Genomic DNA, 24287 nt, shown 5'->3' on the forward strand with positions numbered 1-24287 from the left:
TGGGATACAAGCCAAGCAGACAGCTCACCAGGTGACCGATTAGCTGCTCTTTTTCCAGCTGAAAGAGTGGAGTCTTGTGTTAATTCCACATCCTTTGTCAACTGTTTGCAACTCTGGAAAGTTATCTTGGCAGCAATCGTTTTTTTTAATCAGAAACACTGTTTACTTACCGACTGACCTACAAGGTCAGCTGGCATGTATTTGACGACATCCCCATGTGTTGAGTCGTTGGTCCTTATCAGACGTCACTCGAGTGAAGAAATTCTTCATCAAACACTCGATTATTTGATTCAAGCGGCAGATCCATAAAAATTCGCCAAGAATCGCACAAAAAGCACCACTTTAAATGTCCTCCTTGCCATAGATGTGCTCATAGGTTTTGTGTAAATGACTCATTCAGCATGAAAAAGCATTTAAAAAAAACATGAATTCATTAAGCACATGAACGTCTGCGTTGCGTAAATAGAAAATAGAGCGCTTCAGTGCTAGGTGTGTTTCCGAAGTAGTCCGTCTAATGAGGATGTCCTCAGTCTGTGCGTTCAATGCAAAAATGCATGCGTTAAATCATGGATCATTTTGCTCATATTTTTCAGACATTGAATGACTCCACCTCTCAGCTGAGTGTTCGTATAGAGCGTGTAGGGGTGGAACTGGTACAGACAGACACAATGAGTCTGTTGACCTGTTTTATGACTGGTCAGACAAACAAAAACTAAAAAGATTATTATAAAAGATCGTGGATATAGTCCGGTCTGCCAGATGATAACCAGTCCAGCCCCGAGTAGAGTACAAGTACACACAGAACGCACTTTTTACCACAACATTTCAGTTCCAATCGTCCATCTGATATTTGTCTCGTGTCACTCACACACTTCCTGATTTTCACCGTTGGTTTTCTGTTCATGAGACTCACTCACACATCAGTGTACAAGTCAACTGGATGTATAGCTTACTGTGTGACGGCCACAACTTCTTTTCAGTGAAACTCAGCTGGTCTTTTTTTATATATATATAATTTTTATTTTTTTAAGTAAATATAATTGAATTATAATTTAAGCAAACAAAAGCACACGGCCTACGTGTTGACAACGAGAAACGAATATTTTTACAGAAGCCCAATTAGTGATGCAAATGTGGGATGAAAATAAAATACAGAAACAGAAACATTATCATCACAATCAGGTCCGGCTTCATTTATTTTATTTTTAATTGTTTTGCTGTCGCAGGATGAGGCGAACAAACTGCAACGCAGACTTAGTTAACTGTGTCAAATACCAAATGGCATCTAAGATGGAAAGTGGAGAGAGAACAAATGGGGATTATATAATGATCACATTTCATTACCCACTGTTATGCCACAGAGAATACCAACTAAAGCAAACAAAATTGTTTTGATGTCTGTGAGGCATCAGTGCCGGCTGAACGTTTGCAGGAATGCTACTTGGAATTTTTATGAATGAGCGGCAACGTCCATTGCAATTTTCGTCTGGGAGGCTGGCACACGTAAGGTCCCCTCGCTGATTCCAAATTTAGCGTTGGGTGGGGGGTGCGGGTGAGAAGAAGATTCTTCTCCCAGAGCTTGGAAGGGGCCTATTGATTTTTGGAGAGCTGGCTCTGTAATTGCTTTGCGCGCCGGAAAGCTGTAAATCAAGAGCGTTCGCTGCTCTTTGCTTATACAAGCGGAAGATTACTGTGCGTCCGTTGTACCAATGCTGGATGGTAGAGGGAAAAAAGCATTGGCCCCGCGACACAGTTCAGTGCTGCGCTGTAGAATAAAGCATTGAAAGAGCCTGAGCACGGACTGACGGGAGCAGCTGGGCAGGGGGGGGAAAGGTCAACCTGAGTTAATCAGCTAGAATCAGCATCAGCTGAGGAGAGAGTAGCAGTGTGTGTGTGTGTGTGTGTGTGTGTGTGTGTGTGTGTGTGCTGCTGAAAAATAAACAATCAAATGGAAAAAAACTCCATGTGCAAAAAGCTCTCACAGCGACGGTGCAGGAGCGAAACAAAACAGGGTTAAGTCAACAAAACGTCCCGATACATAACGTTCCATGATTTATACATGTCACGGCATGTATGTGCACTCTGCGGAGACACAGGTGCCGCGGCTCAGTGCCGCGGGATAAAAATAAAACGTGGGCCGACTTTGACCCTGGCAGGTAAAAAGTGCTACGCCGGCCATACATTAGTGAGCGCGGGCGTCCGCGAGCCGGTTCTCTCTGAGCCGCACAGGTGCGCATCAATTTTTCAAGTCGTGTTGACAAAGGCTTTCAGACTCCTGCTCTGATATATATTGCACGTTTTTATATATATATATATATATATATATATATATATATATATATATATATATACACACCCAACAAAGGTGTGCACTTATACTATATTTTATTAAGGGGGGTAAAAATGCATTTCAGCAGCTGGTAGCTCCGCATCCTAATAAAAGCGTTTGTACTTCCGTGCCGGTTTCTGTGCATTTTCAGTGTATACACCTGTTTGTGTGTGTTCACATGAAACATAGAGAGAACAAATCAAAAGTTCAGATCAGGAACCGACGCTTTCACAGTGATGCAAGCGGTCCTCTAAAGTGTGGAAAAAACAGTATGTAAATATAATGTGTACGGTACAGCTACATACAACAACAAAAAAGGTGCATGTTTTGTTATTAAAGGAATGGTACGCCATTCTTGGAAATACACCTCTTCGCTTTCTTGCCACAAATTAGATGAGAAGATTGATACCACTCATGACTGTACTCTAAATATGAAGCTACAGGCAGCAGCTAGCCGCTGGTTTAGCTTAGCATGAAACACTTGTGTTCTTGGTAGAAAAAAAGATGTAACACACAGCGCTGTGGCATCAGTGTCTTATTTAATATAAAATATATAATATTCTCTTCATAAATGTACACTCATATTTTATTGAATATTTACTAAATAACACATTTTAAATTTAATTTTTGAATGGATGTTACTTTTACATATATATTTAAAAAGAAATCTCACGACCCCCTGGAGCGCCTTCACGTCCCCTCAGGGGTTCACGTACCTCCATTTGAGAACCACTGCACTACAGTGTACGACAACACGGAGGCTCCGCAGTCAGAAACACTACATTACTTCTTTCTCAGGAGATCAGATCCACTACATCCGTTTGTACCTTTCACAATAAAAGCACTCGAAATATACACATTAAAATTTGAGAAAAGGAAACTCAATAAAATAACATACAGGAGCTTAGGCTATGCAACAATTGACTCGAGGCAGACTGGCAATATGTCAATAGGATCCTCGTAGTTGATCCTCTGCCTGCGCAAATCTAGTCAAACCTTTTTGAAAAAGTTTCATTCCTGCCGGTGTGAATAGTTTTGAGGAGAAGAGCCCTGAACTTAATCAAGTTCTCTGTCAACGTGAAAACGTGCACAGACACTCATAAGCACATACTGTTGTGTTATTACCGTATGGCATCCGTGAACACACAGACTTCCCACAACACAAAGCCTACCAGAAATCACCAGGTCATATTTTACTCACTTGCCTGCGGTGTGCATCGTTTCACAGCCACACGGCTCATCTCTTTGTCGCCCCGTATCCGCTGTGTTTCCCCTGCGTGGTGCAATCATTTCCACTTTGTGTGTGGTGCACCTATCCTGCTCCCTCTAACCGGGGAGCCAGGAGTCGCTAAACCGAAAGGACAAAAGCAATAGCAACCAACAGTCTCTTGTCTGTCTTTGTCACGCGGCACACTTCCCCACAAAATAGCACGTTTCAAGTGTCATTTACACAAAAGGTAGCATCTAACGTGCCTTTTACACGTCTGAAAAAAGAGACTACGTCCACAGATGTGCTTGAAAGCGCCATGAAAGTAGTTGAACCAGTTTGAATCGGTTTCCCCTCCACATTAAAGTCACTATCTGACATAATAGGTCAGTGGATGCATGTGTGTGCACAGACCCTCATCTGGAGCTAAATGAACAGCTCTGTCAATAATTGATCACCGTAACCCTGTTTTCAGTCTCACATATGCACCCTTTAATAAATAAATTAAACAGACAACATGTAGACATGGTGAGTACACTGTAAATAACCCACAGAATAAAAACTGGGATACCTTTAAGAATATTTTTTACTTGGATAAAGTGCAGTGAGGATGCCCTCACAGAGAACAACCTTTCAGGTATTACATTATTGCTCAAATATCTCACTGGAGATATGATCTGCATGGCGCTAAAGGCCCCTCCGAGCCTTCCCACACCAAACACAATTGGGTAGGTTTTTTTATCCGCCTGTCCTACATTTATTGTGTGTCAAACAATTTAGTGAACTGCCCAAGGCTTTGACTTTTTGAAGTTGCTCTTAATACCGTTTAATATCAACTAATGATATAGGTCAAGACTCTTTTTTTCCATTGGTGCAAAACATTCTGAAAAGATGCAGCATGTGGGTCTGTTTCCTGCAGGAACCTTGTGAGATACAATGCATCATTTAGTGTAAATCTTGTGAAATGATTCAACCAGGTTGTATGTTCATATGTATATATATCATTGTTGGGAATTTTAGCTGTGGTCCTTTACTTTAGCACACTTACTCCAAAAGTACCAGTAGAACTGTACTAAAACTCCTACAAAAACAGTGTGATGTAAATATACAGGGTTGTTGTCGGTTTCGTTATGTGAAATATTAAAGAGGTACTCGGGTCATTTAGTTTTTCACTTCGCTTGTGAGAGATAGTTTTTTTTCTTTTTCAAAACGGTCAAAATCCCAGCAACAGAGGCCAATATATGCTAACTTTCTAGCCCTGATTATAACCCAAAGCCCTGCATCCTACATTTCCCATAGTGCAACTTGATAGCATCTCTCGTTACAGCCTGCCGACAACATAAACGCCTCCATGTTCTACTCCAAACAGCCTGGTTGTAACGCGGTCCTACCCTGCTGTTAAAAGATTTGAAGTAACACTGATGACGTCACTATGACATCAGTTTTTTATTATTTGTTCCTAAAACTTAAAAAAAAAGCTCCCTCCGAAGCCACAAAGGACATTCTGTCCAACTGCTTTCACAGATGGAATAGCACTCAGCATGTCCAGTTAATTAAACTGCATGTGTAAAATCAGTGGTCTGGACCTTTAAAGTGACTTTCACTTAAGCACTGACTGGCTGTCGGTGTATATTAGCACGTTGGTGTCGTACTTGTGCGATGCGTGGCTTGTAGGGCGAGCTGCTCTCCAGGTCGGCCAGGATGCTGGTGAGGGAGTCGATCTCGGCATCCAGACTGGAGCGCCTCTCCTGCAGGGTCTTCTCCGGTCCTCTCATCTGTAAACAAACGGCACACACGTGCCAAATATGACCAACACGTTGTTGAAACGACACTACGTCACTTTGCGCAGCTGCAATCACAAGTAGAGGACAGATTATCATCCAGGAGGAGTGATTCTACCGACTCGGGGATTACACACTGCGGGTTCATGCCTCACCTTGACCTGACGCGATCCTTTTGAAAGCCACACATCAATAGCAGAGACTTCTCTCTGGGAGAAGTGTGCAGCGAGAAGTAAGAAGCAACGCATTGTCTGTTCATAAAGCGCTGCACTATTCACCTCCTGCTTTTCAGCACACTTGGGTTTACAGTATTTCATTCTTCATGCATTATTCATCACAATCTCATCCAGCAGTATTTCAAACAAAAAGGTCAATTCATTTTCTTTTTTTTTAGGAATTAAAGTCTGATATTTTTCTATTCCATATTTTAAACATGTGCCCTATAAAAGATGATGAGAATTGCTTTGATTTTTATTTGACTGGTATGTTACCAGATGAAGCTTGAAAGCGTCAGAAACCGGATCGCTCCAGCAGACTGAGACCTCGCTGATTTATTCATCTACATTTCTTTCCTCCAGTTTCACCGCAGAGCAAAACACAACTTCAACATACAAACAAAATAAAAAAATAAAAACACAAAATATAACAAAAAATGTTGCACAAAAATCTTCAGCTAAGTAGCTAAAATGATCTGACCGTTAGTGACACCCGGTTTTCTACAAAAATTCCCGGGAATTTCTCCACGGAATGACAGATATATTTTTAGTCCTCTGAACTATGCTGCAACTGCAAGAAGACTTCTTGCAATTGCCTGCGGGGGCCTTTTGAGTTGGCTGGATCAGTGACTGCTTCTTATTCTAATGTTATGTGTTTGGATTACCTGTCACAATCTATTACAGGCAGGGCTTGCCTCCATTTGGAGCAGAGCTGCTGCTGCTTAAAAAACATCTAAGGCTATCATGAGCAGGGAGGGGGAGGGGGGGGGGTAAACAAAGCAAAACACTAATGGCTCGTCTCAAATCAACAAAAGAAGAAAAAACAGAAAGAAAGAAAGAAAGAAAAAAAACCTTATTTAACAGGGAATAACGAGGAGGATGAAAGGAAACATTGCGGTCTTTGTGATGTGTTGGAATTCTCCGTGTCGGGCTTCACAATGTGGACAACAGCCGCGATGAGAACGAGCTGCCTCCGTCTTCCCCGCGAGAGGGTCCCGCGTCACGACCCAGACCTCCGTCGATAAAGACAAGAAATGGTTCCCTTTTCTTCTGAGGAAGTACCACTTAAACGTTTTGGGTTCATTGTGTGAGATTCCTCTGCTGAGGCACGGAGAGGCAGATACAAAGAAAGTCTGATTGATATCTAACCCCCCTCTTCTTTTCTCTCTCTCCTGCAGTTAAAGACTTCCGCTCTGGCTACAGGGCACGTAATTAAGATACCAGTGGTATATTAAGGAATTCAGTTGCCTGGCCAGCCAATATGACGGGAGAAGAAAAGTGGGAGATAAAAAAAAAATGTAAAAACAGTTAGGCACTTTGAAAACTAATTAAGCACTTAATTTCTTTGTACGTCTACTTTCCGGTGCCGTTTGGAAGAAGCTGATTATCTTATCATCATGTCCACTCCATCAATACAGCAGCTGTGCCGTGACCACAAAAATGTCAACTTTTCACGAGTTAAGAAGCCTCAATTTCACCGTCTATTAGGTTTGCGAACTGATTATTTACCTCAACGGACAGGGTTTTTTAAATTTGTTTTTACAGCCAGGTCCCCATACATGACCTTCTGCTTCTTCTTCCCTGTTTCCAATGTCAGTGACAGAGACAGAATCCTCAGTCTGTACTTTCCAAAGTTCAGCTGAAGTCAATCGGACTGATGGATACCTTCATCCTTTACGTAGAAAATTCACTCTTGGCGGTTTCCTGGGTTCTCGTGGTGCTGAGGCGGCAGACGGGCCGTGACACGAAATCGCGAAGTCGAATTTTGTGCTTAAATAGACCAACTTTGGAAGGTATTCCCTGGATTTGACGACCAGCTGAAGCCTCACCCTACTTGGGACAAAACTTGGGAAAACAAGAATTTTTGTCGGCGGTCCGTCACATCGAGTGTGAACAGCAAGTCGAGCCTGCGTCAGCGAACACATGGACCCTGAACGCTGAGACAAACCACACACGGTGAAGATCATTCAGTGCACTTCTGCTCCGCCTGTACTGTACCTGGAAGTAATCCAAGTCAACATGGACAGTGTTTTAAAAGCTAATTTAGCTCCTCAGAGATGCAGTGCAATAAAACATGCACCAACGTCCTTTTTGTTTTCCTTTGAAACATCTGACAGCGGCCAGCAGCCAGGTTCAATATGAAATACTACAGTTAACTATCAAAGGATGTGACTGATCCATGTTGTATTGTGTTATATATATATATATATCTGTGTGTGTGTGTGTGTGTGTGTGTGTTACCGTACACGTAGACCCACACAGTTCAGTCTACATATGTGAGTTTAGGGAACAGAGCTGGCATTAAAGGAGTGAGATTGGGAAGGCTCCCCAAGTATAAATATGGTCATGGTCATTATTTTTGTTTAGTTTTTTTACTAAAAATGATCTGTGGCTTCATAACATTAACAGTAGCAGAAAGGATTTTTTTGGGGAGTTTTTCAGATTTCTAATTTGTACAATTTCATCGCTGGCTCATTTCATGTCTAACTGCTCAGCCGATCCTACATGTGTGAAGGGAAAGCAGGGAATTCAGAAGTGGAACTGCCGTTGGGCTGCACCTTTTATAAATAATTGCATAATAACTATGAGAGGTAGTTCACCTTGAGGCCATAACACACGCAGGATGCAGTCCTTCACTGTCTCCAGGTACGTTTACAGTCTGTGTGGGAAGAGCGGCTGAATTTGCACGCATTGCATCGCTAATTTAAATTCCCTCTGTCATTCGTTTAGGATGAGAAACTGATTGGATAAACAAAAAAGAGAGGGTTTGAAGGGGGGGACACTGAAGAAGGAATGTGAAGCACTTGGAGGGGTTTTCGCAGCAGGGGTCAAGTGCCGAGTGTCGGTCAGGTCGCAGGGGCCACACACCCCCCTCCCCGGGAGGGTATCAACGCCTGTGGGTATTATAACCCGGCTCCACCAATAGGTGTCAGCATTCTACGCTTCCTGCACTGAAGGAAGGAAGTATGCTTGTGTGTGGGTCCTGGAGTCAGGCCGGCTGGCTCCAGGCAGCATCTCTGGAGCTGGACGTCTCTGCAGTTGGCTGCGGCTCAAATGGAAAGGCAGTTTTCTTTATATATTTTTTTATTTTTTTGCTGGACTCAGCGCGTGAACTCAGTGCAGAGCTCGGGGCAGTCTTTTGCTTTCCTTTACGACTCTTCGAGAGTTCCTGACAACCGAGATCAAATTGAATGTAATAACACACACACACACACACACACACGCTCACCTGATAATCGCAGGAGTTCATCGGTGGAGGAGACGGGAAGGAACCAGGGGGTGGTGAGAAACCAGTTGACTCTTCGGCAGGTGGCGGAGGAGGGGGGTAGTCCGCTGGGATGGGCGCACGCGCACACACACACACACACACACACACACACACACACACACACACACACACACACACACACACACCAAGAGGAACAAAAACAGCTTATTTAATACTTCCCCTTTTTTCCTTCAATTCAAACAGTCACAATTCTAAAAGAGCAGACGCTGTTGCCACTGAATTCACATTTGTATTTATATTCTCAATAACCAGCATGGCGGGTGCAGGGACTTTTATTTATTTTTATTAAAAATACATTTTGTGAATTGCATAAACTCCTTTAGTTGTGCATCTTTGATGTAAGTGGATGGTGAACCGCTCCCATGATGCTCTGCACGGTCAACAGTATATTATGGCGTGAGATAACTGAGGTTACTGTGCATGAATATGTGGATCGATCTGCTTGAGCTCCTGCATGATGTGCGGCGAATGAGCACAAACTTCCCTGTGCATGATACACTGCACAGCATTTTGACAAATTTAAAAAGACACAAATGCTTGGATTTAACAACTCTGTGTGCAAGATTGAAGCTGCTGCATTCAAAATATTCTCATCTTAACAACTGATCTCATCGCTGAACGCTCACAGTGAAGCTGCAGTGAATCATCACCAAGCTCTGCAGTTCCTCTCAGCTCTACGGAGCACTGTGGCCTCTTTCAGCTCTTTGTTTTGTTTTTTACGATTCACAACTTTACTCTTTCGTTTCCCTCATCAGTGGCTCGTTCGGCCGCATTCGGTAATTGCTTTCATTTAAAGAGCTCTAAAAACCCAGGGTACACTCCAACCTGCTCAGCCCCAAACGGCCTGGACGCCTTCTGCTTCCAGCGCTTCCTGAGGCTTACCGAAATAGATTTCGCAGTAATCTAATTGCAATAAATGGATCAAAAAGGATGCAAAAATAACTACATGATGGAGACAATTTGTCAAAAGTCTGAAATCATGCGTTGGTCTAGATTTTAGATGAGTCAGGGCTATGCTATGCTGACTTTGTAGCTGCTCCACCCATTTCATATTTATCTTAAATGTTTATTTATTATGTGTACAATCTCCTTTTCCTTGCCCGTGTACAAATAGGAGGTACTATGGTTAGAGCTCTGGGTACCGGAGACGGCTTCCATAATGTGGTCATCCACTTCTGATCCAATGATCAGAAAGAGAGCCTCGGATTGACGCACACAATTGCAGCAATTTGGTTAACTAAGACGCACTAATCTGGGGGAAGCGCGTGTTTCTTGTCCCGCAGATTGGAAATGTAAATGCTGCGGTACAAACGGGTCGGACTAGGTGTTTGTTCTGCCAGAGGAGGAGGAAACGAGCCAAGTGTGTAGTTATGAAGTCCACGCTAATCCAAGGATTGCATCCAACCCACATGTTTCAGACCGGATAAGGAGTTACGTGCCAAATTAAATTGTGATTTGGCTTCTCTTTGGCGCAGGACTCGCGACTGAATCATTTGACCATGTACTTCTAAGTACCAAACCAGACATGAGCTTTGCAAATTAAAGGCTTTTATGAGACGTAATGGGAATTTGTTCCAACGCTAAGACTTTGATGAGTCCTGTTCAGAAATTCCATTTGCTTTCCGCGGCTTTTATCTGTTTTCATTAGAATCTAATTGATGTCATCAATGTAGTTTATCCAAGGCAGCTGACCAAATTAATTAAGCGTGGGTTTTTTGCCTTGACAAAACAGCCCAGAGAAGAAGAAGGGGAGAAGAAAAAAAAAAAAGGAAGCCGGAGTGATAATGCAGCATGGTTAAAATTGGACACATGTCTGCGTCTTGAGCATTACAGCATTTCAGAAATTGTGAGCATTGCATTAAAACATTCCCTCCGGGTGCTCGAGGGCCTCCGTGTGAATTGTTTATATAACAACCTTGTGGCCTCCGCTAAAACTCCAGAGTGCAACAGCTCCTCTAAACCCATGGGAGAGGAAATAAAATATGCCGCTCGACAACAAGTTCTCTGCCCCGTCCTCCCTCCCCACCTCGCTCCGGCACAGATCCTCTCTGCCAGAGCGTATAAGTCACTTGTAACTCGTTGGCTTACGGAGAATTAAAACATTAACTTTCATGTACGTTTCCTCTCGAACATCGGAGATGTTTTGGATTTCTCATTTCAGGAAACGCAAGGGTTGTAAATGTTACAGAGAAGCATGTTTTATTGAAAAGGTCTTAAGAGTTCTGAATGTGGAACAGTGGAAAGCAAGACCGTCTTTTAATAGAAGTTTTCTCAACCAAGATGAGACACCACCGGCAGAAACACCGCTTTTCAATGCACTGGTCAATTTATAGATTTTGGGCTATTTGGCTTTCAAAAGATGTCTTCTTACCGACTAGTGGAAAGAAAACATCCAACATACACATGTAGGTGTGTATGTATTTATATAATGTCGTTTACTACTTTGGCTATGGTTATGGAGATTTCTCCTAGAAATAGAGAATGCCTCATTTGCATATTTAAATGTAACATTTCAAAACAGTTTCATATGTCATTCTCCAATACACACTTTCCAGTTTCATTCCTCTCTATAATGCTGAAGGTTATTTCACTCAGGTTTGTTCTTGTGTCTTTCATAGACTGACTTGTATAATATTTCATTCCTAAACATGTCAAAAATAGATTTTTCATGGCTGCTGGCGTTATTTTTTTATGGAGTGATACAAAACGATATATCCAAATTCCCCTCTATATAAGCCGTTGACTCTAATGTCAACAAAATGACAAGAAATGTGAACCTGGTTTCATCTAATGTTCAGATTTGTGTCTGGAAGTTTATGAAAATTTGCCAATATTTAATAACATAATGCACCTTTTGCATATAAAAAAAAAAAAAAGTATATACAATGTCGGAACATGTTAAAATGTTAAGAACGTAAGTAATTAAGGCGAGTTTCATGGCGATATCTCAAAGTTACATTCAGTCTGGGGTACTTAAGCGGCTTATTTCAATAATGGACAACACTTTATAATAACTGCACGCTATGAAGCATTAGTTAAGTATGAGTAAACACTTAATTCATAAAGTGTGGAACAATGCTTTATAAATGATGAATTAAGTGTTTACTCATACTTAACTAATGCTTCATATTATAAAGTGTTACCTAATAATGTAGTGTTCTTCTGCAAAAGGAACCATCGGACTCTATATATCTGTACATTTATATAATCAGGATTTTACTGGCTTCTTCTGGCAAAATGCTAAAAAGGGTGGATCCTGTCTCTTCAGCGCTGCTGGAACTCAAATTGCCAAAAACCAGAGAGGAGTGAGGACTCGCCCTTTGAACACAGCAGCTCACACCGGAGATGTGTACAAAGGCAAATAGCTCTGGCTGAACAATCATCACACCCAAAAAGCAATTACAGCTGCAACTTAAAGTTGCCCTGTGGAGTTTTCTTGCAAACAAACAAATGAATGTTTGCATCCACTGTTATTTACCAAAATGCACTCGCCTGTTGCACCACTTCTCTCTGAGCTACTCGCTTGTACACAAACACATTTCTCAATAGCACAACTAGTGGTCAAAAAGTACACAGGGTGCCTTTAATTGTCAATTCAATGCCTTTTCTCCCCACTTTTACCTAAATGTATTTTTCTGTCATCATCAAAAGAGGCCCTTCGTTCCTCTCAACGCCAGGGAGGCAGTGACATGTCTGGGAGGGGAAAAAGTTTCGTGAAGATCTGCAGGGACTGAAAAAGATGACCTTTATTTAGATGTACGCACACAAAATAAGAAAGAAAAGCCTGTTTCAAACCAACCAGTCTGAGAACCCTCACTGGCTTCCCACCAATAAACACAAGTGTTTCATGGTGGGATAATCAACAACCGAGCCAGGGGCCCCTCAAGCGGGGCTCGAGCCCCCGGCCCTTTCGCTGTCGTCCACGTCTTCCCCTTTATCTGCGTCACCCAGTGGTTCTGCCGTTTCTAATGGACCTAAACTCAACGAGGGGTTGAGCGGTCGAGCACTTCCCGTTCTGCGGGTCGGCCTCTGTGCCGTGAATGAAGCCGGCTCCATTTGTGGCAATAGAGAGTTGAGGGTCTCCAGAGCGAGAGACGCAGCGGGAAGACCGACTTAATGAGACAACTCCCCGCTCGGCCTCCGCCACGCTTTTATTGAGCAATTGCTTTTAAGTGGCGTCGTTGTGAACAAGGAATCCTGATCAGTGATTAACGTTATTTGAGAGGACGTCAGAGGTATAATTGGTTATTGGGATCCAGAGCATTGCGAAGGGAAAGATGAAAGAGTGGGCGATGGATCCAGCTGTGACACCGAGACGAATATTAAACTCTGTCTCTCGAGTCAGTGACACATTTATAAACACTTCAAGTGCAGCATATGACTAATGGATGCCGACTCTGAGGGCGACGTCGCTGAGGAAACGCTTTGGCATTTTGTTGCAAAAGAGAAATATCAGTAGAGAATAGTTGAACAAAAAAAAATGTGTTCTGCTCTTTGTTGAGGATTAGTGTATTCTGTGGGGGCTGAAGGTTGAGCATATGTTTACAGATTTACATATGTACAATATTATCAGAGTTACATGTGTGTAAGCGCTGGCCATCTGGTCTGTAACGACTTAGGACAAACCTCCTTTTGCATAACGCACCCGGGGCGCTAGTGTTCGCAAGAGAAGGAGCCGGGGACATAAACGCGGAGAAACCTCAAACACAAGGGACTTTTTGTCCCATCACTTTAAAAAAAATAAAAAATAAAAAAAATAAATAAATAATTCCCACTCTGTGTGCGTGTTTGGGCGCATGGAACATAAATTATCTCCCAGCATCTGAACTTGAGTTACGGCCGAAATCTTGAATGCCTTGATTTTTTTTTATAGCTTTTTTCATAAAACTTCTCCAGTACTTGATTATTTTTGTATATTCGCACAAACCTAATCGGTTTCCAAAATAAGAGAAAATCACAAAAGTGGCTTTTACTTTATCCAGTAGCAAAAAAAAATATATATTTAAAAAAAACCTTTAATCCCCTGCAGACCAAACGGACAAAGTGTTTTAAGTCCTGGGTGTCGGCCGCGTGCTTCATCTGCAGCGCTTTGTTTTGACGTAATTACGGAGCCGTTTTATTCCAGCTTCCGCCGGAGAAGAGCAGCTGAGCCCGGCTCTTAATTAGCATGATACGCGAAGAGGAGTGATTTATGACTTCATTGGGCTTGGAGAGGGAAGGGAGGGATTTGAGCTCTTTGGAGATATACTTGTTTTTAAGTGTAAAGAGGCAGACCCAAATTGGCTTCTGCTGCTCTGAGGAGAATTCCCACGGGGGGATGAAATGCAGATCAGGAACAATAGACGGATTATGTCTCTGTATGAAAGCGAAGAAACAAATGCGGAGGATAGGTGAACCGTCTGAGAGCAGGCCTTTTTTTATTTATTTTATTCCCTCCTAAAGCTTTAAAAACATTGAATGGGCTGAACAGTTAGGGCCAAATGTGATGTGAGGAAAGGTTCGGCCGATGAGCGAAAGTGTGATTCATCAAAGACAGAGAGGGAGAGCTCTTTCTGTCACTCCCTTCAAACAAGAGGGAGAAAAGCCAAAGGTCACGGAGACGGTCACTGCTGCGTAAACTCAGGTTCATGATCCAAGCAGCCTGTGTGTGTGTGCGTGTGTGTGTGTGTGTGTGTGTGTATCCACTTTGAATTCTTGTCTCATGGCTTTATGAGCTAATAAAAAGGACATACCCGAGAGGATATCCCGTGCTCACAAGTTCCACAGAGTAAATATTACGGTGATATTCAAACTTAATTACCATCTAATGGATACTTAATTTAATTAATCAGGCGATCTCTTTGATGGAGATCTCTTGTCATTAGGCTGGTTATACTGCACCAAATATCAAATAGCTGATGACCGTATCTGGAGGACAATACTGTGTATTCATTAAATACGTCAGACTAAAACACAGTGCTGCATCAAGCACTAGCAAAGAGAGAGGCCAATCAAATGGATTCATCACTGGGGACAAGAAATGTCAAGTTGTTAATCTGTGTGACCATTATGCCATCATGATGACGATGATAATTACATAATTTATTAGTATTTAGGGTTTCACTGCGAAATGTCCTGCTCGGTATATATTTTAGTCAAACTTAAAAAAAAAACAGTTGGTGGCAGCTGGTGACTGACATTGGAGTCAGCGTTGCTAGGTGACATGTTGGTGGTTAAAGAAGCGCCTGTCCTTCAGAACATTGGACATTTGTCCTGTTCAGGGGAAACTCTATTACAAGTGGTTAGCTTAGCATGCTAATATGAACACCGATTCCCACCGGACGATTAGTTTTAGAAATTTTATTGACATTTTATTCAGCATCTAAACTTCCTTCGGTCAGGAAGTTTGGATGCTGAATAAAAAACTAATTTGCGCGGTGGAAAAATCAGCCAATCTCTATTATATTTCATAAATAAAAAGGCACAAATGGACCGATGAAAGACAAAGCTAACAATGACTGCGGCAAAAACGTTCATACAGAGTTCAGCTTTATAGAACTAACAACGTCTGGTTGTGGCTGCAGAAGAACAGCAGATGTAATTTAACAGAGGCAATGTTCGACACGGAGAAGAAAAGTAGTAGTTTCTGAAAAAAAATAAAGCTCAAACTTCGGAGCAAAGATTTAAAGAGTAACTTCCCGCACACTGCAGACAAAGCGCAACGAGAAGTTAAGGTGCGAGTCGTACTGCCGGCTCAGAGCGGCGGCCTGTGGGCTCTGTGGGGACACGACACACTCATTGGTGGATTTCCTGTCAATTCTCATGGCGACACCCATGAGGGACTCTGACATAACAACCGGTAGTCAGTTTGCCTCTGGCCAGTCAGGCAGGGAGGAATAAAAACAGCTTATGCACATGTTAGACACTTTTGAACTGCTCTGAGCAAACAATTAGCAGGTTTTCTGGTAACTTCAGCGCGTGAAGTTGGATCAAAAGCAACACTTCTCGGATGTTTGTCTCCTGCGGAAAAACTTATCAAGCTTCATGATCAACGGCGGACATCATGAGACCAAACGCCACGCTGGTGTCACAAAAAGCCTTCAGTATTCTGTTGGTTTTTTAAAAAAAAGGGAAATCAGATTTCAATTTATTAAGTTAGATAGATGTGTATCTCTTCAGAATATAAATACATTCTGAGGGCTGGTGAGGACTTATTCCCGTGTGAATATTTTTGTTTGTGGCGCTACACTCTTTGGTCACACCGTATGAATATTTACATCTGCTTCACACAAGAAAAGAAAAGAAGAAGAAGAAAAGTCCCCATTTAAACGCACGACTCAGATCAGCAGATATTACAGAAGCTGTTTGAAATGCTGGTTAGCGAAGAATAAAATGCATCTCTCAATACATCCATTACAATGTCATGTTCATTTAAAGGGCAATATAAAACCCAGAGGAAAACAGAAAGTGACTCCAGTCCGTTTCACAGTCTTGCACAGTTTCCACACTACAAAATGAAACTTTCTTGATGGGAGAAAAAAATGTGCTTTTAACTTGACAAACATCGTGGTGTGTAATTCATGGCACAATTCAAATGGGATCAAAAACAGACCTCCACTTTGCCAATGTAAGTCTATGGGGAAAGTATTTTTAGGCAACGATTGTATAGAAGTCTATGAGGAAATTACTTTATTCCCTCAGTAAACATTGTAAACATGAGTTTATGTCTCAATCTCTAGTTTCAAGTGTTCTTCAATACAGTATGATGTTCATTTAGTAAGTTATGGTCATTTAGAGTCAAACAGACCATAAAGCAGGGGATGCTTTAGGGCGGGCCTACAAGGTGATTGACAGGTTGTAGAACATTAACTTTTCCAGTGTGTTTTCACTTCATTGTGCTTAGCTGTACTGTCAGTTATTGGATTTTAGTTATAAGCAGTAATGTGTAGCTGATGTAAATTCCACCAGTCCTGGATGGAAAGTGTTGGTTAAATAACTCCCTCCTGTTTAATGGATTCTTTCCCCTGCTTTACATTTTGTTTTATGTTTTTTATTGCTGTGGTATCGTTTCAGTATCGAGATACTTTAGGCAGCTATCGTACCGATAAAAAATTACCCAGAATACATTTCTAGGACATTCAATGAAATCTAAAAGGTTGTCACGATACAGAGTAAACTATTGGCACAACAAAAAAGAGGTCCCTTTGTTGCAGATAGTTTCAAGCGAGGCCAGTGAATAGCATAATGCACAGGTGCTCCTGTTCTCTCCATCAATAACATGAAGCCTTTTTTTTTTAGCTTGATGGCATAAACTGACTGACACACTGTTGCCAACACGCTGCAACCAAACTGAGCCGGAGCCGCCTTAGAAAGCTAGTTTGTATTGCGGCGTTATTGCAGTGGATTGCAATACCTTGTACACTTGTTCATGATATTTTGTCCCCCTCTCCTGCAGAGCTGCTCCTGATCATCATCATCGCACAACCATTATCCGTGTACTTTTTCTCCCTAAAACTTGCACAGAAGCTACACAGAAGAAGTTGAAACGCATCAAAGAAGCAGCCGAGGCTTCTCTGTGCAAAAAGCAATCACGAGTGACCTGCCGACAGTTCGTGTAGCGTCTGAGATCAACTTAAACCCTAAAATCTGATCTGTTGTAAGGAGTTCTGAGTGAAGGGTCACTGTCTGAGAACTATATGTCATCCACATCCTCCTGCTGGGGGGCTTTAAAGAAGAACAAGTTCAACCTATAAAAAATGAATAAATAAAAAAAATTAATAAATCTGAGGGCGGACCCCGCTAACCGTCTGCGGCGGCTTCTTTTGTCCGCACAATGAGCCCGGCTGCTCGCCGCGGCCCGACACCGGCCCCCGCCACACAAAGGGACAGCTAGGCGCTGTGCCAAATTGACTTGTCCCTAATTTTTATGCTAATCCTTTTTTTTATACATCAGACGCTCCCCACACTTGATATAAAAGATATTAAATAAATAAACAGAGGGAGACCCAGATAATCTTTTTTTTTCCCCGTAAAGACGTCTTATCCTTTGACAAGTGGAGATGTCTGCAGATGGCTTTGCATATTTGCGTGTTCAAAATGCTGACAACAACTAAATCACCAGTGTCATTATCAAATGTTAATGTTTTAATGAAAAATAATGCTGTGGCCCAAACGGCAGAACATTTAACCGCTTGAGTTTAACGACACGCTGCCACTGCGTAGATATCTGCAAGAAGATAAGGTCCTTTAAACGGCTGCGAGGACTTTAAAACAGATATTAATTTGTGCTTCCTCCATATTCCCCCGTTTCTATGAGTGACCTCAACCGAATCTGTATTATGAAGACAAAATTCAGAGCAATGCCCAGTTGATGTAATTACCGTCACAGTCAAAGTGAAGAGCGTGAGAGATAATAGAGGACAGTGATGGAATAATGGAGGGAACGGAAAAGTGAGATGAAGTCACCGAGGTTATGAGATGTTAACAATGTGAACATTTGCATTACAACAATTACATCTTTTAGCATGCAGCCCCACCATCTTTATATTGCTTCATTAATCCTCTTAACCCCGGTCAATGATTCATTGTGGAAAATAAGTCGGTGTCTAGATTAAATGTTTTGTGAGCAAATTACATTTTGGAATTATAAGGTTTTAACGATAGGAACTATAAGTTAAATATAGAATTTTGTTTTAATTTTCAAAAGAAAATCAAAGAATCTGTGAACATGGCCAGAGAGTGATAATCAAGACTAAAGACAGATGCGTTTCCAAGCACAGCTTTTGTTTTAAAATAGACGGACGCGTGCCAAAAGCGTCAAATGAGGACTCGGCGCCGTCTGTTTGGAGCGAGAAGAAATCAAACCCAGAGCGATATTTTATTAAAGAAATAAATGATGAATTAATAACGATGATATTACAACTGTCACTTCCGCTGGTTAATGTGTCAAACAACAGCAGCGGGTAGGTCTCCACTTCATGTGGATTTACTTTGTGACGTTGATGGCCGGTTCATGAGCCAAAGATCCTCTCTGAGGTAAGAGGAGCAACATCACCCCGACAGAGTGACACTTCTTCCATCTAGCGAATCCAGAGACGGAAACTTCACATTATCTAGTGACACTTTCATTCACACGAATAACATAAAAGATGCGGTGTTAAGGTTTGTCTGTAAAAACACAAAGATATTGTACAACTTTTTTTAAGCCCAAAGGCTTTTAGAGCTTTTGGGCCTGAAGAGATCAAAAGGTTTTTCTTCTTCTGTGACACTAGAAATGGAGGTAATGTCACTGGAATAATGTTTAATTAAATACATACAACTGATGAAAAGTGTTTGTTCATCACAATCATCAATCCTGGAGGGCTCCATGTATATACTTTCATTGTCGGACACCGAAGGCCGAATTGACTAAATGAACCGGTGTCTTGATGTTGTGTTTGTTTCCCTTCGTGGCCAGAGCTCAAACGGGAGTCGTCTAAGAACATTTCTTACAAAACTAACATCTGGAGTACCAGACAGGTCCACAACTCAAACCACAAACCCCCACGGACTGCAGTGTTTTCAACCCGACAGCGTGTCACTGCTCGCTGAATTTCATAACCGTTTCCAGTGTTTTGGAAATCTGACGGTTCTCTGGGGGCTTTGAGGTTAGAGGTTTAGATGATAGTCACATTACAACACATGGACCAGATGGGGAGGTGGGACACATGTGGCATCCACTTCATAACAACCGGCTCACTGGAGGCTGGCTGTGCACTCAATGAGAATATACTTACTCATAGAAAAATTACTCAAATTACCGTATTATTGTGTTTCTGATAATTTATCATTTTTTCCAACTCATATATTGAGATATTGTGATGAACCTTAAAATTGACATCAATTAATAAATTGGATTACCCAGTCTAAATGGGACAAGCACATACCAACTAAAATTAAAAAATATATTTCCTTTCAGTTTTTACGTCACACTTTACATTATCACTCGTTCAATGAGATTAACAAACGTGGAAATATTTATTCATCTTTTCATTCACTTTGCACTAATATCCTTAAGAAGTGCTTTCCATTGGAAAAGTATCCGTTTCCCATAGAAGTAGAGAAAGAAAGGCTTTACCGTCAGGTTATTTCAGACGTTTTACTGACCAGAAAACATGCTATTTCGTGATATATATTCTTATCTAGATATGAAATGACCTCTATTGGGATAAAACATTTTGGCCATATCGCACACAATTGACTTCATTTAGAAAAGGTCTTTTGAAAAGAAAATAAATATCTTACAATGTGGGCCCCTCTCTCTCTCAACATGTATCAGGAATCACACGGTGATGATGAAGGCAGCTGGAGTCTCATCCGCCTCATGTAAAGCAGACAGAGTTCTGCTCTGCAGAGCACAGCCTCCACTCAGCTTCCTTCTACTTTATCTTGAATAATCTCTGAGATGTGAATCTTAATAATTTTAGACCGTAGCCCTGTTAAAACGGAACAAAGACTAATTAAATAGGTTACACTAAAACTCAGTTTATTGAATATTACCTTGCCGCATTCAAACTCTTTTATTCAAACGAACCATCAGCTCCCATGGGGGCCTAGAAAATAGCAGATTTTGCAAGGCTTCCTGGACTCGCACATGACTGCAAACCGCAGTTCTTACACTGTATGTTTATTGGAAATTAGGCATGCAACAAGGCCTCCGTCACAATGCAAATACGGGAGTGTGTGCGTGAAGAAGACCTCCATCAAAAAATATGCAATTGTTGCAAGGCCTCACGGCTCCACCGGATAGGGAGGCTACAAAAGAGGAGCGACTACAGGTCACTGACAAAGTACTGCGGGGACATCAGGGTCTGAGCCGCCACCCACCCACCCACACCCACCCACACACACTCACACACACGATCCATCCTTTGATAGCAAAGACCTGAAAGAGTCTCAAAGCTGAAGTGAAGAGGCTGGATATCAAATGAAACTAGAATCCATTGGTACAATGTCATGCTGGCTGAATAACGCCGCAAAGCCGGGCTAATATTCAAAAGGGGTTTCTTGACCTCATCTCAAGACATCTAAATGAAAATGGCTTCCATGGGAGTGTTCCCCAGATCATGTGATAATCCCGATAATAAGCCGTCTGGGGCAAAGAACAAGCAGTATAAACGTATTATCTTTGCCTATTCTTAAAATTGTGTGTTTGAATATTTCTGCATACCGTGGTTCCTAATCAGTCTTGGAATCGCATAAATTGCGAGTGGAAAGCCGAGACCCCTGTGGATCCAATGAGCCCAATAGTATTAATGTTTGAAGATGTTACTTGTAGTTGCAGTTTTTTTTTTTTTTTTAAACTTGACGTCACTCCATAAAACAACCTGTTGTGACCTGTGAGAACCGCACAGCCTCGTGACACGTGAAACCAGAGCCCCTGGAGCAGTCATGGCCTTTCTAGGTATGTTGACGCTGCGGTGAGCAGCTTCAGAGCAGCTTTCAGGACACGGGCGCTCGCCGGCCAACGGCCATGAAAGATGCACTTCTGCCAGAAAGATCCAAAAGTTTAGGATATCAAACCACAGTGCAGTCTTAATGTGGGATTTTTGATATTTTTTCTTCAATACTCGAGTGGCCAAACATAATTTAATTCAAGTTTTTGTATGCAACAAATGAACAAATCAACCGAAATAACTCATGAGAGATAAAAGAGCATGTGAATGGACATCATATACCTTCATCATGAAGTTCTAGCCTTCTGCGCTTTCAAAATGTATTTCAATTAATGAATTAATTCATTATTTTTGGATTCAGAACTAGAACAACCCGTCTCAAATGGATCTTCAGGCTCCTGGCCTTCAGCTGATGTGAACCACTGTTGTGTGGCGTGTGCTGTTGACCTGCTATCTTTCCCTAAAGATCCCTTATACCCACTAAAAATAGACCAGAGGCGGATGCATGTGGGTCTCTAAGGGTTAGCGAGCCGCTGTTCTGTTAAATGTGGAAACAAGGAACCAAACTACAAACACAAGATCCATGTTGCAATAATCTAGAATTACACTTCAATGAAAGGGTGGATGATCGGTGTTACCATGACAATAACATTTAATATGTTTCAGTGTCTTGTTATGCTCCTTTTCTACATGATTTATTTTGTGATTTATTAAGTGTTTTGTCAGAGAAAGCTCAGTAGCTGCTTTGAAGGGAAACAGTTAGACAGTGAAAGTTGTTAAAGCTGCGCGACTCCCCACAATCAATACGGTGACATTGCTCCTCAAGTTCACTTGTTCCTGAGGGAAACTGCAGAGTTCATTGTTGAGGAAAATGAATCATTTAAGCTGAAGTGGAACATGAATGCGGAGTGACACAATAAATGGGAGAGGGCAACATGAGAAGTGCTTGATGTGAGCAAAGTCTGACAATAGTAGTGCGACATGCTGCAGATAAACTCCCACTAGCGAGGGGAGGGTTCTCGTTTCAGACGGAGTCTAAAGGTGTAATTGTGAATTGCTCGTGGTTAGTGAGTCGCTGGTTTCTCCCGTGTGGTTACCTGCGTTGTCGGAGAAGGCGGGCTCTCCCGCGTGTTTGTAAGGGTTGAACTTGGGCTTGGGGGCGACCACGGGCGCAAATTTCTTGGGCGCCTGCTGCTGGGAGACGGAGATGCTCGCGCTACCCAAAGTGGTCTCCATCCTGGCGGCCACTTGTCCCGTCTGGTCGTTGCTGTTCACCTGGTTCCACATGGTTCTGAGGAGGAAAGACAGGTATTAAAAACTGAAGCTGGGGCCTGTGACCTCCGGGGCGCCATGAGGTCAGGTGACGAGACTGAAAACCACGGAAGTGAGGAAACGTGAATCAACGTCAAAGAATGAAAGAATGCAGCTCCAACTTAATTTATCTTATCTGATAGTAAGGTCCTGCCAGGGAGGTCCTGCCAGCTGGAATGATACACAATCTGTGGAGGACCGGAGCACCGGTGCTCTCTCCAGGGAAAAGAAAAGGAAGAGGCCTCGTAAAAGTCAAAAAGGGCCTCATACGTCAAACCGCAGCAGTTCTTGGAGCAGTAATAGATTCGACTTCACCTGCAATATCCTAAAAATTATAATATTGATTAAAATCATACACTGAATTCATGTGACCCTATCGGCAATTTCTGTCACTGCCCAAAACAAACAATCTGGCAATCACTTTACAGAGGTGTGACGAGGCATGGCGTCCACGTGTGTGACGAGGCCTCCTCCTCATCTTCACACGGCTGATGCTTCCTCTCTCCAGAACGGGACACGCGAGTCGCTCAAAATACAAAGAAGAAGAGAAGCGGTCTGACGCATCCATGAAGAGGCTCTCGAGTCCTGCCTCTCTCCGGGAGCACGACGCGTCACATGACCAAAGCGTGCGGTTGAGGAGAGATATACTTGAGACTTATAGACTTGAACGAGCGGTGTCCAACTTAAAGTTACGACCAGGAACGCTCACTGATAATAGCCCCCTACTGGCTATTTGGAAGAATGCAGTGGTTGTCCACGGTGATGTGTGTGCGTGATTCAAGTCCACAGTACTTCCTGTATTTCAACTATTGAGTCAGATTATCAAAGCAGCTGGTAATGTTATGTTATGTTCTGACATGCATTCACGTGTCCAATTTAATTAAAGTATCAAAGAGGAGAAGAAACCACTTTGAACTCTGAACCTTTTATTTATTTTCTACTCACATTCTTTTCTTGCAATGAGAACAACAAATCAAAAAAAGTGACGTGTGAGACAAAGAGCGGCGAAAACAACAAAGTGTTCTCAAACCAAAAAGACTTCATTACAGACGGGATAAAAAGAAAATGACCGCTGATGTTCAGTGTTGATGCAACTGTCAATCTATAAGAGAGTGAGTGAGTGTGTGTGTGTGTGTGTGTGTGTGTGTGTGTGTGTGTGTGTGTGTGTGTGTGTGTGTGTGTGTGTGTGTGTGTTTTACATTTTATTAATTGATCTTTGTTGTTACTTGTATGATCTACTAGCTACATCAAGGTGCAGCCATTACTGATAGCCAACCAACACAATGACTTTTCTCATTATTATTTATTATATTGTATTTGTGCATGAGTTCGGCCTAAATACAGTTACAGTGGAAACAACAGAGAGTCAAAGACTTTTCCGTGGCTGAGGACACAAACATCCAGTATTTCACCATCGCATTCTGAAATCACTTGAAATATTTGAACTATTTATACGCCGCGCTTTTCCCCATCCTTCTTTTTTGTTTGTGTTTGTTGTGCTCTGTTCTGATGTTTTTATGCTATGTTTATTATCCTCGGTCTGACTGATACAGGGTTTACATTCTTTCTCCGGAACACAGGAGAAAAAGAAGAAGAAAAAGCCCACGCACAATCATCTTTTAATATCTGCTGAAATCCCTGCTCCTCCTGCCGTCTGAATGCTTCTTACTTTTGATATCCCCCTTCCTGCTCTTAATGCTGCGATTCAGACATGCCGGTGTCTCACACCCACCTGTCCTTTC

The 24287-nt window shown here is 42.1% G+C and overlaps 1 protein-coding gene across 1 annotated transcript in view; it reads right to left on the bottom strand.

Moving 5' to 3' along the window:
• lpp (LIM domain containing preferred translocation partner in lipoma) overlaps positions 1-22521 on the bottom strand; it is a gene marked incomplete at its 5' end in the record, with an annotated part of 85138 nt that extends 62617 nt beyond the window's left edge. The window contains 3 exons of the mRNA XM_079220709.1: positions 5189-5311; positions 8762-8865; positions 22332-22521. Coding sequence (XP_079076835.1) covers positions 5189-5311; positions 8762-8865; positions 22332-22521 — 417 coding nt within the window. The remainder of the gene's footprint in view (positions 1-5188; positions 5312-8761; positions 8866-22331) is intronic.
• Between the last annotated feature and the right edge of the window lie 1766 nt (positions 22522-24287).

Source organism: Taurulus bubalis (assembly GCF_910589615.1).
Source record: "Taurulus bubalis genome assembly, chromosome: 7".
NCBI lineage: Eukaryota > Metazoa > Chordata > Actinopteri > Perciformes > Cottidae > Taurulus > Taurulus bubalis.